The following is a 21,463-nucleotide window of genomic DNA, read 5'->3' as shown; positions in this document are numbered from 1 at the left end:
AATTCGAGGACTTCCAAGTTTTTTCAGGTAGCAGATACCATGATTTAACTCGTTCCCAGAAATGAGCGTTTTTAGTCATCAAAATCAAATCAGCTGATGGGTTCGTAATAAATAATGAAATGGTGGTAATCTTAAAAAACTTATGACAAGCTGCACAATCAATATTATGCATTTGATGTGTATTCAGGAAAATTTCGAAAATCTAGGTCAGAAATAGAAAAAAAAACTGCTAAAACAATCTCTAGCAATGTTATTTGCATCAATGATGTTAATTAGAAATAAATTCGAACAAATTGGAATGACACAAACTGAGATAAAACCATTTTGAGAAAAGGTTCACCATCATTGGAGCAAATAACATTGCTATAGATTTTTCAACAGTTCTTTTCTCCTAAATTTTCATGAGCCAGTACGATACATTCGATTCTCGCTAAATGAATTAACGCGGATGAATTAATAATACTTAATTGGATCGTTACGAAAATTTATTCACAATATAGCTCTCATAGCATATATATGTATAATAAGTAGCATGTCAGAATTGTACACCATTAAAATACATTTACGAATGTAATATATTTGATCAGTAAATGTACACGTGAGTGATTCGTCGTTCCCGTACCTACTTGAGCTCTATATAACTATGAATAAATGAAGCCCCAGAAAAAAATCTACTAGAAGGCTTTTATTATACAATTAATATGTACGTACTTCGTCACTGATCGGAAGCTTAAAATACAGAATAAAATTTCTGCTGATTCAAAGCAATATCGAAACTACTTTTTTGTTCATTGTGTTTGTGCAATTTCTAGTTTTACTTTACTTTGTAAAATATATCCAGTATCTTGCACGTGCACCTATCACTCTAAATAATCAACAATATTTAGTTTTCAAAGCAAGGTATTGAAATACATATATTCATTTATTTATAAACTGAAGTTAATTCTTTGGCGTTTCTTTTACGCTTCGGTTATCGTCAACAAAATTTCTATAATATCGATACATTACTCATAGTAAAGTCGAAATTTTACATAAGCCTTGTTCAGAACCAGTGCAAAGAATATCTGACGGTGTTGTAGTGCTAAAAAAAAATTATACCGTTGACTAAACAGGTAAACATTGTGTGTTGCTTTGAAATTCGTCACGATCGGTTATTTATTGTTATTATTATTGTTATTGTTATTATCGTTATATAAATTCATCTGGTTCCCTCGGCGCATCAAGATCTCTGTAGTGGATCACTGGCCTCATGTCACTTCCGCCACCACTGAAAATGAGAGAAAATAGAACAAGAATAAACTTTATTCAGCGATGACGACGGGACCAGATATCTTTCTTTTAACAAAATGAAATGAACAAAATTTATCATCAAAGGTAGAAAATAAATGGTACAAAAAAAATTATCACTTCTTGTATAAACGATTCTACAGATAATCAACGGGTTTTAGAATGCACGGAAAAACAAACAAATAACATTGAAGCGCACGACAACTAGAACATTTTTATTTCAATTTTTTTTATATATCTGTATTCTGTTGCAAAATCAGAAGCAAGAAAGAAAAGAACATTTTCAAAAAAGGGTGCAATCGAAATGGTGATGAAAAGAAAAGGCGAAACTTCACGTGGGATACGACATATTAAAGTACGAACACACAAAGGTTACAATTTGTAACATACATAATGCGCATACATCATGCAACAAATAAGCATTTTTTTCACATTTTTTGTTGTTAGTTTCTTTTCAATTTTCTTCAACAGTTTTTCCGACCAACTGAACTTCTGAGGGATGAAATTGGTGTGGGATAAAAAATAAAAGAAACGATTAATCAGGAACGAAATATATTTTCATTTATCTCTTGCGGGTCCATGATTTTTATTTAATCTTTTATTCGTATGATTCACCATTATTTATTACTATCATTCATTTATATATGTATATATATATATATATGTATATATCTAAGTATTATATACAGAAAGTTAGTTTTGATCTAAGGCCGTAATGAGTAAATTCATGACACCGATTACGACGTATTGTCAATGAGTTTTTTCTTTTCTAAACAACCATAGATTTTCGCCTCACGGATTTAAGCAAATACCTCCGTTGTGCTTGTGTAAAATTAAGAAACTTAATTGTTCAATTGTTGAAATAATTGGCATCTATGCCAACATTTTGTCTTTTTATTCTTTTCAAAGCCATGATCTTTGATCAGTTTGCTGTCAGAATTCCCGATGTAGTGAATTTGTTTATGTAACAAAAGTACGATTTATAAAACATTCATCTCCACGTAAAAACACTTACGGAATATCTTTTTTTTTTTTTTTCAAGATCATTGCCGGAAATCGTTCAATTAATAGCAATCTACCACAAAAAGTTTGGTATGAAATTTTTAGCATGATTAAATATGATATCAAACGATATTCACATTAAGAACTGACACATGAAAACTAAAATAATAATAATAATAAATAATAATAATAACAACAATTGTTATTATTTTAGATTTGATCAATTGTTTATCTCTTTCAATCACCAGAGGCGCAAATCCATTATATTCTTTACAAAAGTTACAAAAGGTTTTTTGAAACCATCAATCGTATACAAACTTTGTATTTATAGACATTTTTTTTTTTTTATTTGAACTGTCAGAGTACAGAAGTTTAAACTTTTATTTAATTTATAACCCCAAAGGCGACTTTTATAGTTCTGGCTTGTAAAAATTTCAATTATTTCAACAACTGAACAGTTTGTCTAGTTGATTGAAACTAAGAATTTTATAGAAAATTTTTCGGGAATATTATAAAATTTCAACTTGAATTGCTTGTTATATTATGACTTCTGTGACTGTAAAGCGTGAAAGAATCGTTAAATAAAATATACTTCACAGTGAAAACACAAAAACGGGAATTCGAATAGGATCAAATGTGAATTTTAATAAAGAACCGAACATAAAACGTTTGAAAATCTATCCAATGAAAAAAAAAAAAAAAAACTAGACAACAATCGGTATTTGAACTAATAGATAATACTAATCAAGCTTCATCAAGAATGATTGACTTTATTATGAAAAGTTAAGTAAAAAACGAACAATAAATGCCTAACTCGACGTTTATTGCTAGCTTAGAATTTTCAATTACGTCCCTTTCACCAAGTTTGAATAAAAAAAAATATATATAAAAACGCCAAAATATATTCTAATATGCGTCATAGTAGTTTGCAATACAAGTACGTGAAGTAAGTTTTTATGTGCGATGATTGTATGAGGTCGTAAAAACTTACGCACGCATATTGAACGGTATTTTTTATAACAACGTGGGTGAAGTAAGCTTTTCTTTTGATCGTGATTTCCGTGGATAATCTGCTACTTTTTGGCATAACATGGAAAAAGTGAAGTCATATTGATACGGCGTTTCGAAATACTCGCGGTACGCACGGTATGCCATAAAATAGCACTTTACGCACAGAAAGAAAGATGAAAAATGTTTACGCACATTGTTATAAAAATACTTCGTTTGACTTTCTCATTGTAAATTTTAATTATTGTTTCGGAATATAAAACAAACAGAATCAATTTCATGGTTTATCGTATTTAAATTCTGTGATACTGCGATATACGTGTTGGGCAATTATCACGTGTCGTTGAATATCGATCAAAATATAAATAAGCTAGATAAGAAGTTGATGGAAAATTTTCATAAATCAGGGAGATTGTATGTTTTTTTTTCTTCTTTTTTTGCATTGCTAAATCTCGTGTCAATGATATTTTACTATTTCCAATTGACACAAATGGTTGTGAAATTACAGCTTAATATTCTCAATTGAAGCGTTAATAATTCACAGATAGAGGAAAAAAGATTAAGAAACAGAAAGAGGAGAGGGAGAGAGAGATAGCAACGGAGAAAAATGAATCAGGTTGGGATATATAAAACTTAAAAAATGTCCATGTCAGGCTGGTCCAAGTCGTTATAACTAATAACAGTCCTTGACGTCGAGTCTGGAGCAGCCCTGTAATCATTACGTGACCCTTATACAATAGAAAATAGAATGCAAACTAGACAATCTAGTTGTTCCTGTTATTCATTGCTAGGTGAAAAATGTGTACGGCGCATGCGCAATTACTAGATTTGCAGTCATGGATTATCAATTTCAGTGTGAATCATCGATTAATAATAAATTTTTAAATTGTTTTTCATTTATACTGAATAAAAACAAGAAAAAAATTCAAAGTTCATGGCTGATATTAACATTTGTACATAGGATAAAAAAAAAAAAACACACCAAGTACCAAATTAAAGTGATTATTTTTCTAATTATCATGTTTTGTAAGAATTGTGTGGAAACTGTAAGAAGAAATTTCTCCCAATATAGATTTTCAGTAAAATTTAACAGTCCAGTTATCGATGTCATGACGAACACGTTTTGGCATGCGCTTCTAAAGTAGACATTGAGATTGTTAAAAGAAATTCTTAGCCATTGTTTAAAACTCACCGTCCTCGATTGAATCCTCCACGATTGGGACGCGGCATTCCGAATCCACCGCTAAATCCTCCACCGCCTCCGCCATATCCAGAACCATAACCGCCGCCACGTCCACCGTAACCTCCACCGTAACCCCCAAATCTACTGGGAGAAGGCAAATGAAATTTTCCAATCAAACTATCTGTAGATTAATGAGTAACAACTTTTTTTCCACCTCAAAATAAAATTGAAAATATAATTTCCGTCATCGGAAATGTTTGGACAACTTTGGCATGTATTTCGAGAATAAACATCAATCTTCAAAAGTACTGAGCATGTAATTTTAGATGTTTATTCGATACGAAGTGTGGACATATTTATTATTCAATAAATGTTTTTTTACGAAATCCTTACGCTGTATTTTCCTTATCTGAAGAAAAATTATTTCAAGGTCGATATTGGAACATTAAAATCTTTGTACATTTTCAATTGGTGTAATATTTCAATATAGAAAGTTTTTACTCAATGAAATTCCGTTTGCAAATTAGAAACTTCATAAATTATCTAGTCATGTAAATTTTTCACCATGTTAGAAAAGGAATGATTAAATTGCACACTCTCATTTCCTGCTTCTATAATTCTAACGTCATCACATAATAAATAATGAGCACCAATGCTCATAAAAACTACAAAATAGTCGAGTTGTTGACAGGGGTGGCGTAGAAACTTGTTTCTTTAACCTTTTGTACCTGTTTTAGATTCGTTTCAAATGGAACAAAAGAAAAAAATACGGGTTCAAATAATTTTTCTCTGACGTGCTGAAACAGGAAGTAAAAAAATGAATACCATGAATCTTCCCTGTAAATACAGACTAAGGAATAATCATAAAAGTCTTTGATTATTCATCATTTGTAATCTGACAGAATTACTCACACTGCGCCACCGTAAGGTGAAAATCCGTCACGAGGTCCTTCTCTAACAGGCGCTTTGTTACCCGGATGTTCAGAGAGCTGAGGACGCTTTGGATCCTTCAAATAATTGTTGAAATACTCGGCCTCAGCTTTGACCTCTGCTACCTTCTCTCCATGCTTGTTGAAAATATGCTTTCTGATGAAATCCGGCCCCTTGAATTTTTTCCCGCTTAAAGGACAAAGCCATTTGTCTTTCGAAAGCTCTTGCGTGTTCGCTTGCACGAATTTTTCCACCTCACTAATCAACGACGAAGATGTTAAGGATACGTATTTAGGTGCCGTTCTAATACTACAGGAGCAAATTCGAATTGTTTTTCTGATTAATCGATCAATCGAGTTTTTGAATCATCGACTAATCAGCGGTTACAACTAACCGATTAATGGAGGGTTTTGCTTAATTGTTTTTCCGATTGTTCGCACAGTGAATAAATCAAACATCAAATTTTCTTACAGTAGAATTTCGAAACATCGTCTCAAAAGAAGCAGTTACGAGGCAATACCTCAGTCATTCACCAATGCAACTGATTTAAATATAACCGAAACGAACAGTTCATTTCGACCGGCAATATCGAATGTACAACATGTGAAATTATATATAAGTAATAATTGTGTGAAACAAGGATACGCTTCGGAATTTTTAGCGCCAAGTTTGTCGAATTCATCGGAGGTAGTTGTTGCCATCGGTGTCAGAAATACGGACATCTTGCTCTCAAAATTACGACAATACTCGGAAAGTTCAGTCGCGGATACTTTGGCGGTTGGCGGAGATCCTCTGACGTGCATTATGCCGCATCTGTTCGGCATCTCGTCTTCGTTCGGATATTCACAGTGGTTGTAGTAATCCACAGAATGCACTATACGCAGGTAGAGAACTAATCTGTCCAGAACCTGAAGTAAAACGAAACGAAGTGTTTATATCGCAGGTAAATTGAATGGCAACGAGTCACAGTTACTTCGATTATTGTTGTTTCATTTTAATAACAGGGTGGCCACTAAATTTAGTTCTGAAACTTTTCTTCTTTTATACTTTATCTTAGATCGAAATTACGCTTTTTTCTGACTTTATGCTTCTACCACACATCGTATTTCGTAATAAATTTTACAGTATATTTAGAAAAAAAAAATGGAATTGCACAGTTCTTTAGAAAAAAAGAAAAAAAAAAAAAAACAGAAGTTGCTGGTAAATATGAAGTTTGGTCTTTAAGCATTATATTATTATCATCGTTATCGTTGTTATAAATAAGTATTGACAACCGAGCGAGTTCAACAAGTGAAATAAGAATTGGAGAAAAATTTAAACAAGCAATAAAAATTATGAACGGCTAGTTTAAATTACTGATAATACATGAAAAATTTAGAGACCGCATTCAATACGGTATTTTGCAAGATTACCAAGAACGACAAAAAGCGTTTCCTAGAATTAGCCACTCTGTTGAGTGAACCTGAATTTCCTGTCGATTTTTAAATATCCCTCAGGTTTCAATATGAAGGATCATTATAATTTCTGCGACCTCGCAAGGATTCTACAAACGAATTCTTTAGATCGTCATTAACTTTACTGAGATTTTTACACTGGAGCTACAATTCTTTTTAAATTCTGTGAATATTTGAAGAATTACAACTGATCCGACTGATGTTTTTTTTTCATCATACTTTACTATGTGATTACCGCAAATTTGTAAAAATATGAGATGCGAATTTGTGATATTTCACAATAATCAATTTCACTCAAATTACTTTTATGAGGAAATTATCAACATATTTAAATTCTCGTCAATTTCTTTGTTTGGTGAATTGTTCGAGTTACATTTACCCATTGAACACGAAATATTCATGTAATTAAATATCTGTGTGAATTACTGTAGAATGTTACATTTTTGGTGATCCAAATATGACGTTTAAATCGTTTTAGTTTCATTTCCAGCTGGTAATACATGGTTTTTATCGAAAAACGGGTCCAATATCGCACTCTTGCATCTTATAAAAATCCCTTTATTATATCATGGAATTAGATTCGTCCTCTACCTTCTACAATAATTCTCTTCTTGAAGTAAAGTTTCATAGAGTACCTTTATAAGCAGCGGGTCACGTTCTATGGGACCATCGCCATCGCCGCCAACTTGTCCTTCTTCTTGGTCTCCGGACATACCAAGAAGTTCTTCCTCCTCGGCGGATGCTTCCTCTATCAAATAATCCGTTATATTCTTCAAGACCGGATTTTTCGAAGAGAGTCCAAAAGCCTATTGAAAACAAAAAAAAATAATGTTCTAAACCGATGTGCAGACTACACATATTACAAATTGATAAAACATACTAAACAGCAAACAACTAAATGGTGTAATGGATATCTGAATAATGTCTGATAACCCATGTTTTGACATCAAAAAGTTACGAAAGACATTTTTTAGCCATAAAGATCTCTTAAATCAAAGTATTTCAGGGAGTTTTAATATTAAATTGGTTTCAAAAATCAATTTAAAATAAGTGCTCAGACAGGACGAAAAAATAAAAAATCTTGATCTCTCTTAGTAATAATAATGATATTGTTACAAAGGGTGAAATCACCCGTTTTGTCCCCTTTTAAATGATCTAGTAGTCATCATAGATAAAAGACGTTTATAAACCTCTTATGTCTTTAAAAAGAATAAGGTTGCTGCGTCAACCGACATTATTGTAAAAACAGTCAGTCTCTAGACTTTAAAAAGAGAACTCCGTATCCAAATACATCTATTTTCTTTCTAAAATATTCCTTGTTCGTGAGACTTCTTTGGCTCGGCGTTCGCTTAAATCGCACAGAGAACTCTTTGATTCTCTTAGATCTTTCTTAATTTCCCCCGTTGTTACAATATTTAAAAAAAAAAGCTGAATACACCGAAAAATATCGGTCGAAGTGTGAACAATAACACACTACAATTATTCCATGTATTTTCGACGATTCAAGAATTCAAAACAAGTAATTAGAAATAAGGAAACGGGATTTTTTCAAATCCCACAATAGTCACTAACCAAAGTAAGAATGAATCAAAGGAGCGATAAATAAAGAGATATTTACAGCTTGTTCTACTTCGTTGGAGGTTCTGCTGTCCTTGCCATCGACACCCTCTTTCGAAGCATTGCCATCTTTTTTATCCTCATTCCAAAGTCCTATTCTGTTGTCTAAGTTGTGGACGATTTTCGCACTGAGTTTTATGTCATGTCTGACGATTTGTTTGTGCGAAGTAAGTCCGTTGACCGTTCGAATACGCCGAGAAAGATCCCGATTAACAATTGCGCCTAGTTCACAGTCTCGAAGCTGTAACATGCGAAACATGATTTGTTTTTCCTTTTTCTTTTTTCTGAAGAGTGAATACAATAACTTTCTTTTCTCATTGAACAGGGAATTGAAAAATGATATTTATACGTACTCTTATATTATTCAGGCTCCAGCAGATCTCTTTTATGTTGACTTGCCGCTCGAAAGACACCCATCCTCGGCGGAACCAGCGTCTTTCAGGTTGAGGATCGGCAATAGCGACACGCAGAAAGCCAGGAAACCGTTTGCACATCTGCATATTGTTAAAATTCAAATTAGACGTGGCAGAAAGTTGCATGGGGAAAAGAAAACAACGTTTTTATGTTTATGTTTTAGAAAACATGTTTTTATATTGTTCAAGGACCGTTTTGCACTGGTACTCAAAGCACAGAACTGCCACATTTTTCTATTTTATTTGAAAATCCATACGTGAGTCTTTTCTATTCATACTTGCACTTGCCAATGATCCAAAGGAATGGAACTGAGTTACTTTAAAGCTAGTTTGTCAATGAAAATAGGTAATTGGCCGAGACGGAATACGAAAAATGCTTGAAAATGATACAAAACTGAATAAATGAGCAGTTTTAAAACTAGTTTGTCATTGAAAATAGACCATTGAGACAGAACACAAAAAATTTAACAAAATTCTCAAAGAATACTTTGCACAATTTAATTTCATAAAAAAAATACATGAAGAAACCGAAACTAGTCGTTTGAATAAAAATAACTAGAAATAAGGTTCTGAAGAAAACAATGATCTGAGATTTCATTAAAACAAGAATGAATAACTTAAATTCAATGTCATCGTCAAATTCATTATAATATTTATTCTTATTTTTTTATACATTACAAATAAAATTTCTGACCAATGTTCAGTTATTCATTTACAAATAAAGTTCAGAGCTTTAAAGTTTTTTTCCTACTTACCGCCTCGACTTCAGCTTTGGTAATAGTTGGTGCTAAATTCCGGAGAAATATGCTACTAGTTTTGTGGAGTGCTCTTGGTTCTCTGTCTTTCTCCTCGCTAGCCAAATCTATAACAGTTTCAGGTTCGTTGGCATCCTTGCTTGTTTCCTCCTCGCCCTCTTCTTTGTCTTTGCTTTCCTCAGCTTTCTCGTCATCTTTGATTTCAATTTTCTCTTCCTCGTCTTTGGCCCCAGATTTTTCTTCCGGTTCTGAAAAAAAAAAACATGTTAGTAACACTCTCCATCTTTCTTTATTTTACATTCCATATAGAAAATGCTGAAAGCCAGATCAAAAGAATCGCGTAATTTGTTATTGAGAACAGAAAAAAAATCTTTTTTGTCGAAAAAAAAAAAAGAAAAAAAGCCTGATTGACGCAATATTATTATTTAAAATACGCTTGTTTCACTCTTTGTATTGAAAACCTGGAAATTTAAGTACTGCAAATTATAATCGGGAATTTTTTAAAATGATCCAGACCTTCAAGTCAGAAATTCCCGGGCTCATGTTGCTTTTTAAGTATATGAGAAGAAGAAATTTAAAAGTACAAGAGGATACGATTGATGGTCAATTACTAGAAGTTTTCTACCTAAGCAGCAAAAACAATATTTTACTCACGAAATTAATGGGGATAATCATAGACGACGTTTGGGAATTGATCTTGACATAGAATAATCGAAAGCCATAAACCCAAAGGACCGACATTATTTCAGACCGAGCATAAGTTTGCGATATGAGTCGTAGGTGAGTGTATTCATTATTTATAAGTTCAACATTATAAATTAAAGAGTGTATTTACATATATAATATTGCAAATCTAATAATTGCAAAGCTTTTTTCTTCATATTATCCGCCACTTTCGCATAATTTTATTGTACTCGCACTCGCCACCAAGTTCCAACGACGATGTCACTTTTTGTGCACTCGATGCAAAAAACTTGCGCTAGATTTTGAAATCAAATACATTGCACTTTAAAAGTGGGCGCTAAACTCCCAAGTGGAGCATGCAACCTGCACGTGCTGCGCGCAAGCTGGTGCCTTCAAGTGAAAAACGCTATAGTTGAAATAAATCGTTTCGTTTCCGACACTTACGAGCATCAGCTTTTGGAGTGTCTGGTTTATTACTGTCGCTGTCAGAAAGGCTGCTTGAACTACTGCTGCTGCTGCTGCTGCTATTGCTGTCTGAACGTTTTCGCTTCTTGGAGTTTGGTTCCTCGGATTTTTCCTCTGTTGAATGATAAATCTTAGCATTTAAGCACTTATTGAGAGGACAAAACTAGTTGTTTTGCTGAAATCAAGGCTCGAGGAATTAATGACAAGGAGTTGAAACAGAAAAGAATCGCGTGTTTTTAAAACTGGTAAATACCTTTTTCACCCGGAGTTTGAACCTCTTGAACCTCATCTTCCTTGACCTCAGAATTCTCAGCTAATTTCTCCGACTCATCTGTCTTCTCCTCTTTTTCTTCATCCTCCATTTCAGCGTCACCGTTCACCTCATCGTTTTCATTCTGTTTATCAGCATCTGCTGGTTTCTCAGATTTATTATCATCTTCCCTGTAAAGCGATCGAAATATAAACTATACAAACATGAAAAATGTACAGATGACAAAGTATTGTAAACTATTTATTTTTTAGACACACTAGAATCGATACTTTAAATTTAGTGTAAATATAGGAAGTTCAACTCCCAAGCAGGTACATATTTATACTGTCATTAGTATCATTATGAACAATTGGTTTAAATCACCAGGAATGATTTCAAGATTTCAACAAGTCATCAAACACCACATTTTACAGAATTTCCAAGAAAAACTACAAGTATTTCTTAAAATTTTCCCTACTTTTAGAGAGGAATAGTCATCCTGGAATTTGATCCATTCCTTTCGGTTCTCAGTAAAAAAAAAATCTACCCATGCACTTACGCTTTTTCTGGCTCTTTTTCCGGCTCTTGGTCAACTTTTTGTTCTTTAACTTCCTTCTCCTTAGGTGCAGGAGTCGTTTCCTTCGGAGTGGGAGGATTAGGCGGTTTGGCGTCAAGAACTTTGAGGTCTTCTTCGTTTCCGCCTTCCAGTTTAATAACGACCGCATCCAAAAGGTGTAGCAAAGCGTCTGCTTGATCAGCATCGACAGAGACTTTGTCGATTTCGCCTAGCCGAAGCATTTCCAAAAACACTTCGACACGTTTCTAAATTGGGCACATAAATCATTTTAAAATTAACCAAATTCCTCATTGGTATATCTTTTATCCAACCAATGATTTTTCTTAAGATATGAAACAATTTTTGGAATGAATGATGAGAACATTTTTTTGTCTTTTTACAAAAAAGAATTGTGTGCATCTTTTTTCATAAATGTGTTTCGATTTTCGACGGTTTTTTTTTTTTCAAAAAAGAAATAAAAGTAGAGCATTTATAAAATGAACGAAATGCAAACTGTGAAGACTCGTCTCGTACCTTGAGCGCAGATATTTGTTCATCTTTCCTCTTGACAGATTCTTCAGGGTGGTATTTTATCTTGAACCTATCGCCGCATAAAACAAATATTCTCAATTATAAAATGCCAATATTTAAAAAGAAAGTAAGAAAAATAGTATAACAATAATAATAGCAATAATATTGTGGTAATAACAATTTCAAAATGAAAAATCTCTTATAATCAGTCGAATGAAGTGATATTTTGATTAAGGAATATTCATTCAATATAAACAAAATTGATGCTTGATTCGTATGACAAATTTTTCAAATAAACACTGAAAACGAGTACGCGAGAAGTCTTCGGCAAGAATAAATTTTGTGAGATAAATATATTGAAAAAGTTTCAGCAACGCGTTGAAATCCTTGATCTTTACAAGTTTCGTATTCTATGTTTCGATTTTTATTCTTTTTCGAACTAATCGTACGCAGAAAATTATCACTGGATATTCGATAGGAACGCACAAAAACATTATTGAGCAATTAAGATGCATCTTTTTTTTCTTTTTCATCATCTTGCAAAACCAAAACGTATCGAATATCCAGTGTTTAAGTTCAATCAAATCAAAGGTGGATAGAGAAAAGTTAAGAAATATTTTTTAATATGTTGTTATCAAGGATTGCGAACAAAATTTGTCAATGATTTAAAAAAATTTTACAATGCATTAACAATTGTCACGTATTCTGTAGGCAAACATGAGAGAGAAGATTAAAATTCTGTGAAAATATTGTTTAGGAGAGTTTTTCCACCCTTGACCTGATTAGAAACGGACAGTGTTGTTATTCATGTAAGTTAAAAATATTTATAGTACCTTGAAGTAATGTATAATACATCTATAATATTGTAAAGTATCCCGTCTTAATCTACCCAGGAAAATTATTCTCTTTTAACATGACCAGAAATCTTAGAGTCGACCAATATTAAAGAATTACTCTTGAGAGAACCTTTTTATTCTAAATATATCTAAATTCTTGAGTGTGCAAAAATCTAAAGAGAATTATACACTTTAGATTAAAGTCGCTACTAAAGAACATTCTTTTATCTTTTTCAAATTTGAACCGAGTGTATGCAGTAAATTTTGTATCTTGAACTGTAGAAAAATGGGTTCATCAATTTGAAGGAAAATTGAATGAAGTATAAATACCTCTTTTGAAGCTTTTCCTGCTTCTGGTTACCGAATCGCAAATTTGTGCAACTTTTCAATAATTGTTGCGCGTATTCTAAATTATAGAGGAACGGCTCGATCAATTCGGACAATATTTTAGTGACACATCAATTAATCAGTAAAGACATTTTTCAAACTCCTACTACTTCCTAACGAGCGAGTAAATTTGTGATGAAAATGAACTATTCAATGAAGGTATAAAACAAATTTTTTTGAGCATCTCTCAACTCCTGGTTATAAGATAGCAGTAAACCAATTATTGGGAAAAAAAAATCACAACTGTCAAAATTCTCCTGCAATTTGCCTAGAATTTTGTAAAACGATCTTTGTTTGCTATTTATTATAATTCAGTGTTTGGAGATAATTTATTCCAAAATATTTTACTTGATTGTTCCAATTGCTTTTTCACGTGTATCAGTTTCTTTCTCGTTACAATTCGCTGCGTTGAATTATTTTTAAAACGAAAATTCCACACATTTTAATCTATTCAAACATCCAATAAACTAAACCGAGCTGTTAAAAACAATTTGGTGCAGTAAAAGTTGAACGTTTTTTGTAGAGCCGTGACGTTGATACGTGTCTAGTCGTTAAAAGAGAATAATTTGAGAAAATTTGAGTAGGCGGATTAGGACGAAACACGTTGGAAAAAACGAGTGTTATGCATGTGACAATGACAGCATGGTTCATTTACAGAATGGAGCCTCACCTGTATTCTGATATATGTATTTGCTCGCATTCAGTTTCTCGACGTTTCTGAGAGAGCGATTTATAGATATCTACAACCATTATTTCATAACGGCAAGTTGTTGATATATAAGATATTATTTGCGGGTTTAGAACGCGGCCTAACCGAGCATATTTGGGCTTTGCGCGCCCAGCTCGTAATCTCTCAGTCATATTTTGTAAACTTATGTCAAGAAACGGCGTTTCTCTGTTTGTTTGTTTGCTTTTTTAAGGTCTTCTCGTTGATGCGCGTAACGCGGTTATTAAAATTTTCTTTTTTCATTAAAAATCGTATCAAAAATAATAAACGGACGTTGCGGCCTGTGCTCGAGGCATAGGGCGACCGGCGGCTCTGTGTGCTGTAGGGATAGACAGATCTGATCACATTGTTACAAATTTTACGAAGATTAAACTGTGGCTTATATCGTTTGGTCTTGGTTTTTATTACCCTTTCTTTCGTCATTTGTTTAAAGAGGCTTGTATTGGTTGAAAATTGATACTTTTTATACATTTTATTACAAGATAGTCGCGAGTCAAGTATTCATCAAATTATCATATTCGTAAGCTACAAAGATCTCTTTAAATATACAAACATAGAGAATAGTCCAGTTGTGAAGTAAAGCTTAGATATCGACGCTTGGAAATTGGTAAAAAAAAATCTAAATTTGTTCGATTTCACTCTACGATCACTCATTTTGTTCGGAAGACCATTTTCTACAAATTTACTGAAAAACTGTATACTTTTTTTTTATTCTACCAGCGTAGTTGAATATTTAATTGATACAGATAATTTACTACCGTGAAGAAAGGAAATATGTTTCAGTGACTTTATAGAAAATAGTCTTCCAAATAAAGTAAGCCATCGTAAAGACTCAACTCGAACGAATCTACTAGATTTTTGACAATTATGAAACGTTTAAAATTACTTATAATTGAAGTATTTTCGGTGTTTCTATTATATTGAAAAAAATCTTGTCTGTAAATATGTATTAGTAAATATAATAATTAGGTAAATAATGAACGTGCAAATATCTTGTAACACAATTGATAATGAACATTGATTTTGGCCAGCAAACCTCGTTATAATATCTAAATAATTCTTGTCCCATTTTTTGTTATTTTTCGTTTTTTCCCCCCTCATCCCGTTAAGTTTCCATCAATATTTTTCTATTCTTCTATGTCTATTCTGGCCATTTTCTCACACTTCAAAAACGGCTTTCCTTTCGTTCGGATTTTCTTTACTCTATTAACACGCCCCCCCCCCCCCCCCCCCCCCCCCGTAAATGAAACAAAATTACCAAAAACTTATTCATTTTTTAAATTTCTGAAAAACTCCAAGACCTTTCCGAACAATTGTGTGATTGCAAAAGCAAGAACGGTGCAAAATTCGAGAGAAGAAAAAAAAAAAGGATGTAAGATAATATTCATACTGTAAAGATTTGTATGCAACACTAGTAATTCCGACAACATTAAGTAGGTAATATTTGTGATAATCTCATACAAAGTCCGACACATAAGAAGAAATACAATGATTTTTTTAAAGATTTCATCGCAAACAAAAAGCCGTTGTTGAAGTCGATTCAAGCATAATAATAATAATAATAAGAGCAATAATAAGAACAATAATAATAATGCTATCAAGTTATCTACATTCTGAGAAAATCACCAGTATTTAATTTCTTTACATCATTTTTTCCCCCAGCTTTTTACTCATTTAGCCTCGTTTTTGATTTAAACGTGAAACATGTGCCAATAAAACTCCAAACCCTGGGTATAAATATATTATGCCAGCTCTAGGAATAGAGTTAATGAAGTGACATATATATATATATAATATATATTTTATAACATAGACGTGTAATAACAATAAATAACAACAATGATAAAGATACAATCACAATATAATGAATAAGCTATGGATCGTCACTTACCACTCTTCGTCCTTGTGAGCGACAAAGAATTCGTTGAGTTGCTGCCGCCTAAACTCCAGTTTGTACTCGTTGTAGCGTTTTATCGCTTCCTCATCTGTAATTGAGTCTTCTTGCGTGCCAAGGAACGCCTTGAACGACATCATCGGTGGCTGTGTCTCCACATTCGAATTACTGAAGTTTCCGGCAACTTCGCGACTGTGAAAAATATCAGGTTGCGTTAGAAGAAATAATATTTCTATAGTTTTTTGAAATACCAGTAACTTGTTAAAAATAAAACGTGACAAGTGCAGGTCAAGTGAAAAAAAAAACACTTGTCATAAATTCCCCGAAAAGATTTTCACCACTAAAACTATTCTTTGAATAGATTGAATTCAATCGATGAGATTTAGCATAGTTGCAGAATTTTGAATAATTTTAAACGAATCGAAAACGAAAGAGTGCCTTCTATGATCACTTTAAGAAAGAAAGATCAGGATGCCAGATTGTAAAACAAAGAGATGAACAAAATCACGTACAGAAAACTGAGGAATCGCCTCATGTAAACCCTAAGAACTTCTTTAATTGCGTCAATACGTTAGACAACAGTAACACGATTCCTAACAGCATACATTTCGACGACCAATCAGTCCACAAAGGGACTGCGATAACTAACTTGTTTGCTTGTAAGTCCGCAAGTGTTTATAGTGACTCTGATTTGAATCTTACCAAAGTCTCATTCGAACACAGTGGCTCTTTCGGGAGCATCTTATTCACAACTAACGACATTGAAAAGTCTGTAATAGGTTTAGATACAAATTCTAGTCGAGGATCCGACAATGTCCACCCGTCTTAGTTAAAAAATGCATATCATCCATCTCGGGTTGCCTGAAAGATCTTGCTAACTTTTTTTTCAAGAATGGCGTATACCTTGAATCTTGGAAATTTTCTGGACAACTGATATGAATAACTATAGGCTAAGTAACAAATACAGCGTTTTTGCAAAGTTGTACGATAGCCTAGTTCATGATAAATTGAATATCTACTTAAGAAAGTATATCATTGTACAACAACATGAATTTTTGAAATCATAACTCGGTAAACGCCACATATGCTGACCTACCCAAAGCTTTTGATCTTGTAAATATCAAGTTACTCCATGGAAAACTTGCTTACTACGATGTACATGGTTCGCTGCTCTGTTGGATTGAGTCTTTTCTTACTGGCTGATTACAAAGGATGAAAATAAAAAATTATCAATCTCGCTTGATCGCTCCTTTGTCTGGTGTGGCTCAAGGTATCCACTTAGGCCCATTGTGTTTCCTAATATTTGTTAACGATGTATCACTAGCTATAAAACATAGCTCTCTCTTACTTTTTGCAGATGACATTAAACTCTTTAAGGAAATCCGTAATTTAACGGACTCTGCACTCTTATAGGACGATATAAATGCACTCTTTAAATACTGTTGTCTACATGGTTTACGGTGCAATAATAAAAAATGCTTCGATATAACTTTTGGGAAACCTAAATTACCAATGGACAACTACTTTTTGAACAATCATGTAAGGGATCTCGGAGTAATCTTCTATACCAAGCTTTCCTTCATATTTCATTTTGAATACATCCAAGTTAAAGCTCGTAGAACCATTGGCTTCATTAAAAGATTTACTAAGAAATTCATCAAACCCTGACACTTTTATAGTAATTTTAGCCTGCAAGCTTTTTAACAACTTCATCGACGGCAGTAATCTGATATTAAAATTCAACTTGCATCTTCCTAATTGATACCTAAGAGACAATTATCGTAACGGTCTTTCTTTTTGCAATGGATACCAATTCGTCCCTTGCTTCACCATGCGAGCGACTTGCGAGTATGTGCAATAAATATACGGATCGACTTGACACTTATAATCCTAATCTTTACCACATTAAGACGAAATCTAAATGCATATTTCAACATAACTGAGGCTTTCCCAAGTTGTATCTAGAATTTAAAGCATCATGCCTATCGATGTAATACTATTAGCGGCAACTAAAGGCCTGGATTGTTTTAGTTTATATATTATGTAATTGGGCCCGTCCCGTCGATATGAATACATAAATAAACATTTATGTAATGAAGACATTTTCAAGAGGATGTCCAACGATTTCATGTGATTTACTGCTGATTTTGAAAGATTTATCAAAGTATTAACTACTTCAAGGACTTCGAGAGATTTCATTCCCCGATATTAATTAGATTCATTAGAATCTTATGATGCACATAAGTAGAAATGGTGGAAACTTTTTTTCAAAAATCATTCGAAAGTAGCGCAAAATGGTAAATTCAGTATCAATGTTTTGTTATGTTATTGTTACTAACTCCATTTGCGATAATATCACATATTATTCAAACATTTTAAAACAATTTTGATTGATTTTTCATTGAAATGGATTTTCATTGAAGAGGATTCAGAAAGATTTTATTTAAGATGGCTCCCGTGCAACTTTGTAAATTAAACGAAAATCCTCGGGGTGTTATTTATTTACCAGAGCTTAAAATTAAAATTAATGTTGAAATATTTCTCAGTTGCACAAATACGTAATGAAATTTGCTACACAATAACAATAAGTATAAAAAAAAAACAATTTTTTCTCATGGAACGCAGTATATCCTTGATACGTGTAGTGCTTTTGACAGCGCCAAATGCGGCAATCCTGTATGTAAACATGACATGGATCGTGTGTTATCGTCTGCGGTCTAAACTGTTTATATCGTTTGTGCTTTGAACTTATTTGAGTACGAGGGGGCCACAACTCGTGTACATGCACGCCAAGAATGTTAGATCGGGCATCGTCGCTTTTGATCACTATTTTTAGAAAAACTTCAACGTCAATGCACACTTTTCTCAAGTTTATTCGATTGTTAATATCCATATATATCCACACTATACCTCAATTTTTTTTTTATATTAACACTGCAAATAATCACTACGTTTTAAATGCAGCATTCTTCGTTAGGATTATTTTCAAAATTTTAACGATGAACGCCACTACTTCTGTACATCATTGTCAAATTCAAGACTTATTCTATCCCTTCATTGTATTCGCTCAACATTTAAGTGTTTATTAAGTCAAAGGAAGGCTTAAGAAATCTCAACAACTTCGAGGTTTTCAAAAATCTTCATTGTTAGAGCTACAAACTCCAACAATTTTGCGAAATATCAAGAAAAAATAATGAATACCTACCTCATCCTGGCCAAAAGTCTAGGCGTGAATCTGCTGCGCTTTGGCAACATGCCGTGCGAAATAAGAGCGGACAAAACTCTATTATCGTCATATAATCTCTTCATGGTTAATTACAGCGAGACAATAATTAATGTAAATGACAGAATAAAATGACCACGGAACCTTATTCTCATCGATCGTTAGCAGATGCAGCTATTTGTGATAAAAGTAGCAATGGGCATTTGAAAAGAAAAAACAGACAAGCTCACCTGTTGTTGTTTGAATGGTTGCCGTAGTGATGGTTGCTATGGTGTGCTGGCGTGTAATGATCTGGACCCCAGGAAGTTCCGCCACCATAATAATCGTGGCCCCCGTAACGCGGACGGTCTTCCCAGTCAGCCCGCATTCGCTTCATCGGGGGAGCCATTTCCTGGGATCGAGCTGGGCTGTATCGCTCTCGACCTCCGCCTCCCCCGCCACCTCGATACTCACGGTACTCGGGCCTCGCTCTTGGACGACTCGACCATTCCCTGGGAACGGAAACCAAAATTTTTAATATAAGGGTGCATTTGGTATAAGATGTTGTCTTGAAAATACAAGTGCAAGGCTTGATAGAAGAGGAAGAATTAATGAATACAATCGAGTATGACGTTAAAGTTTGCGAAGTTATCGTAATGGCGGAATATCAAAAATACTCGTTGTCTATTAACTTTCTGATGTGTCTGAAATCCAGAAAATCTGCATATCATACTGTTTTAGCAAATTCGTATCTTTGAAATTCAACTCCTTCAAACTTCATTTTGAAGCTAAGGGTTGTTACATTTTTTTTTATCATGCTAAATTCTCTGATTTTTACAGGTTTCTTATAAAACCTATAGACGAGAGATTTGTAGCATACACGATACAAAATCTAAATTGATAAAAGCACTATGTTAAGGGTCAATGGGTCCCACCGTCTGAATCGAAAATTTAGAAACAAAGGAAAGAAAGGAAAAGTAATTTAGAAGATCCTCTGCAGTATTATTTGGGCAAATGATAGTGAACACAATATCTTCTAAACAGTTTTAACTCTTTTCCGAACTTTCATTTAAACAACCCAAGTAATTAATCCTTGATTCGACATATAAATTATTCAGCATATGGGATTGTTCTCTCATTTATTTAGATTTATTAATGACCTTGAACTTAGTAACGATAATGTGATGAAACATTTAAGAAAAATTAGGCATCTGCACCTTTGGAACTATTTCGAATAAATCCAGTTTCCAAAATATAAATTAAGGGTATGGTATAACTTAGTTACAGTTTACCAAATTTCAGACAATACTGCTGTTGCAATATATTGTATTTTCTAGCAAATCTGTTGTTACAAAAATGTTGTTAATGCCTGGACTGCTGCTTGGACAGTGTTTTTAATGAAGCATCTGAAATTGTCTTCGCAGAGCTGAACCTAAAAGAACTTCACTTAGAGTAAAAGATTTGCACGTACCTGTCAACCCACTCATCTCGGCGACGATCATCGCCACGTCTTCCTTCTCTGGAGTATGACTCGGTTCTTTCGCCCCTGAATTTGTCCCTCCTCTTTCTATCGTACTCGTCATCAGAATCTGCCATTATAATCTGTAATTTTGTAAACGATCGATTCAACAAAGTGCCCAGATTAATAATAGAGACCATTGTTTACTATTCTCAACTCGTACAGTCGTAGAAAACTAATACAGCGCAAGATCCACGATAACAATAATAATAATATAGATTATTGTAAGAGGCGTCCAGATAAGGTGAAAGCTTTCGGGGACAGAAAACGAGATCAGTACGATACGAATGATCTCCGATAGACACAAACTCGTCGCGAAATTCGACTGTCGTTAATTTGTGATGCGCTAAATGACGACGCGTACTCTCGTTGGCTTGGACGGCGGTACGGAGACTTGATTGACGCGTTATTGGGAGGTTATGCTCGACGTTTCAGTTCTGTGGCCGGGTTTTTGTCATGCGAAATGTATACTTGTACAAAATAAAAGCACAGTACAATTACCTGAACGATCGCGGATTAAACAACCGGCTTCACGGCGTAGCACTCAACACGACACACGATTTTTCCTCCCACGGCTCTTCGCTTTGGGTCGCTACAACACTGAGATGTAAGTAGTTTCAGTGGGCTACAACCAGCCCCTGACACAAGCTGCTAAAAGTGGTTCGCAAAATGTCCCTCGATTCTGCCGCCAATCTCCACCACTAGTGGCGCTAGTAGTTATCTGACGGCTTGCGCGCAGTCAGCAAGGGCAGCATGCGTATCA

General features: G+C 33.8%; 1 protein-coding gene across 4 annotated transcripts; it reads right to left on the bottom strand.

The window, feature by feature from the left end:
- Positions 1-31: 31 nt before the first annotated feature.
- On the bottom strand, positions 32-21,356 carry LOC124183945 (serrate RNA effector molecule homolog). 4 transcript variants are annotated; one of them, XM_046573164.1, is made up of 16 exons: positions 21,202-21,356; positions 20,653-20,783; positions 19,433-19,693; positions 15,977-16,171; positions 12,139-12,205; positions 11,608-11,870; positions 11,052-11,239; positions 10,778-10,912; positions 9,650-9,897; positions 8,835-8,975; positions 8,483-8,722; positions 7,500-7,670; positions 6,056-6,318; positions 5,393-5,668; positions 4,490-4,624; positions 32-1,267 (listed from the first exon to the last, which is right to left on the bottom strand). In XM_046573164.1, the coding sequence occupies exons 2-16, from the start codon at positions 20,775-20,777 to the stop codon at positions 1,189-1,191; spliced, it is 2,787 nt and encodes a 928-aa protein (XP_046429120.1). In that variant the 5' UTR covers positions 20,778-20,783; positions 21,202-21,356; the 3' UTR covers positions 32-1,188. The 4 variants fall into 4 exon arrangements, with proteins under 4 accessions (XP_046429120.1, XP_046429121.1, XP_046429124.1 ...); XM_046573165.1 differs by having other exon boundaries at positions 4,490-4,621; XM_046573166.1 differs by lacking the exon at positions 32-1,267 and adding an exon at positions 2,191-4,006.
- Positions 21,357-21,463: the final 107 nt, after the last annotated feature.

This window comes from Neodiprion fabricii, chromosome 5, assembly GCF_021155785.1.
Source record: "Neodiprion fabricii isolate iyNeoFabr1 chromosome 5, iyNeoFabr1.1, whole genome shotgun sequence".
NCBI classification, from domain to species: Eukaryota; Metazoa; Arthropoda; class Insecta; order Hymenoptera; family Diprionidae; genus Neodiprion; species Neodiprion fabricii.
Note: the sequence above shows the minus strand (reverse complement) of the source record. Positions and strands in the feature narration are given on the sequence as shown.

Excerpts from the sequence above, each read along its gene's own strand:
- LOC124183945 (XM_046573164.1), bottom strand. The coding sequence starts at position 20,777 with ATGGCAGATTCTGATGACGAGTACGATAGAAAGAGGAGGGACAAATTC. Across the intron at positions 11,871-12,138 it reads AACAAATATCTGCGCTCAAG|AAACGTGTCGAAGTGTTTTT; the intron begins GTACGAGACGAG and ends TGCCCAATTTAG. Across the intron at positions 8,976-9,649 it reads CCAAAGCTGAAGTCGAGGCG|ATGTGCAAACGGTTTCCTGG; the intron begins GTAAGTAGGAAA and ends AACAATATGCAG.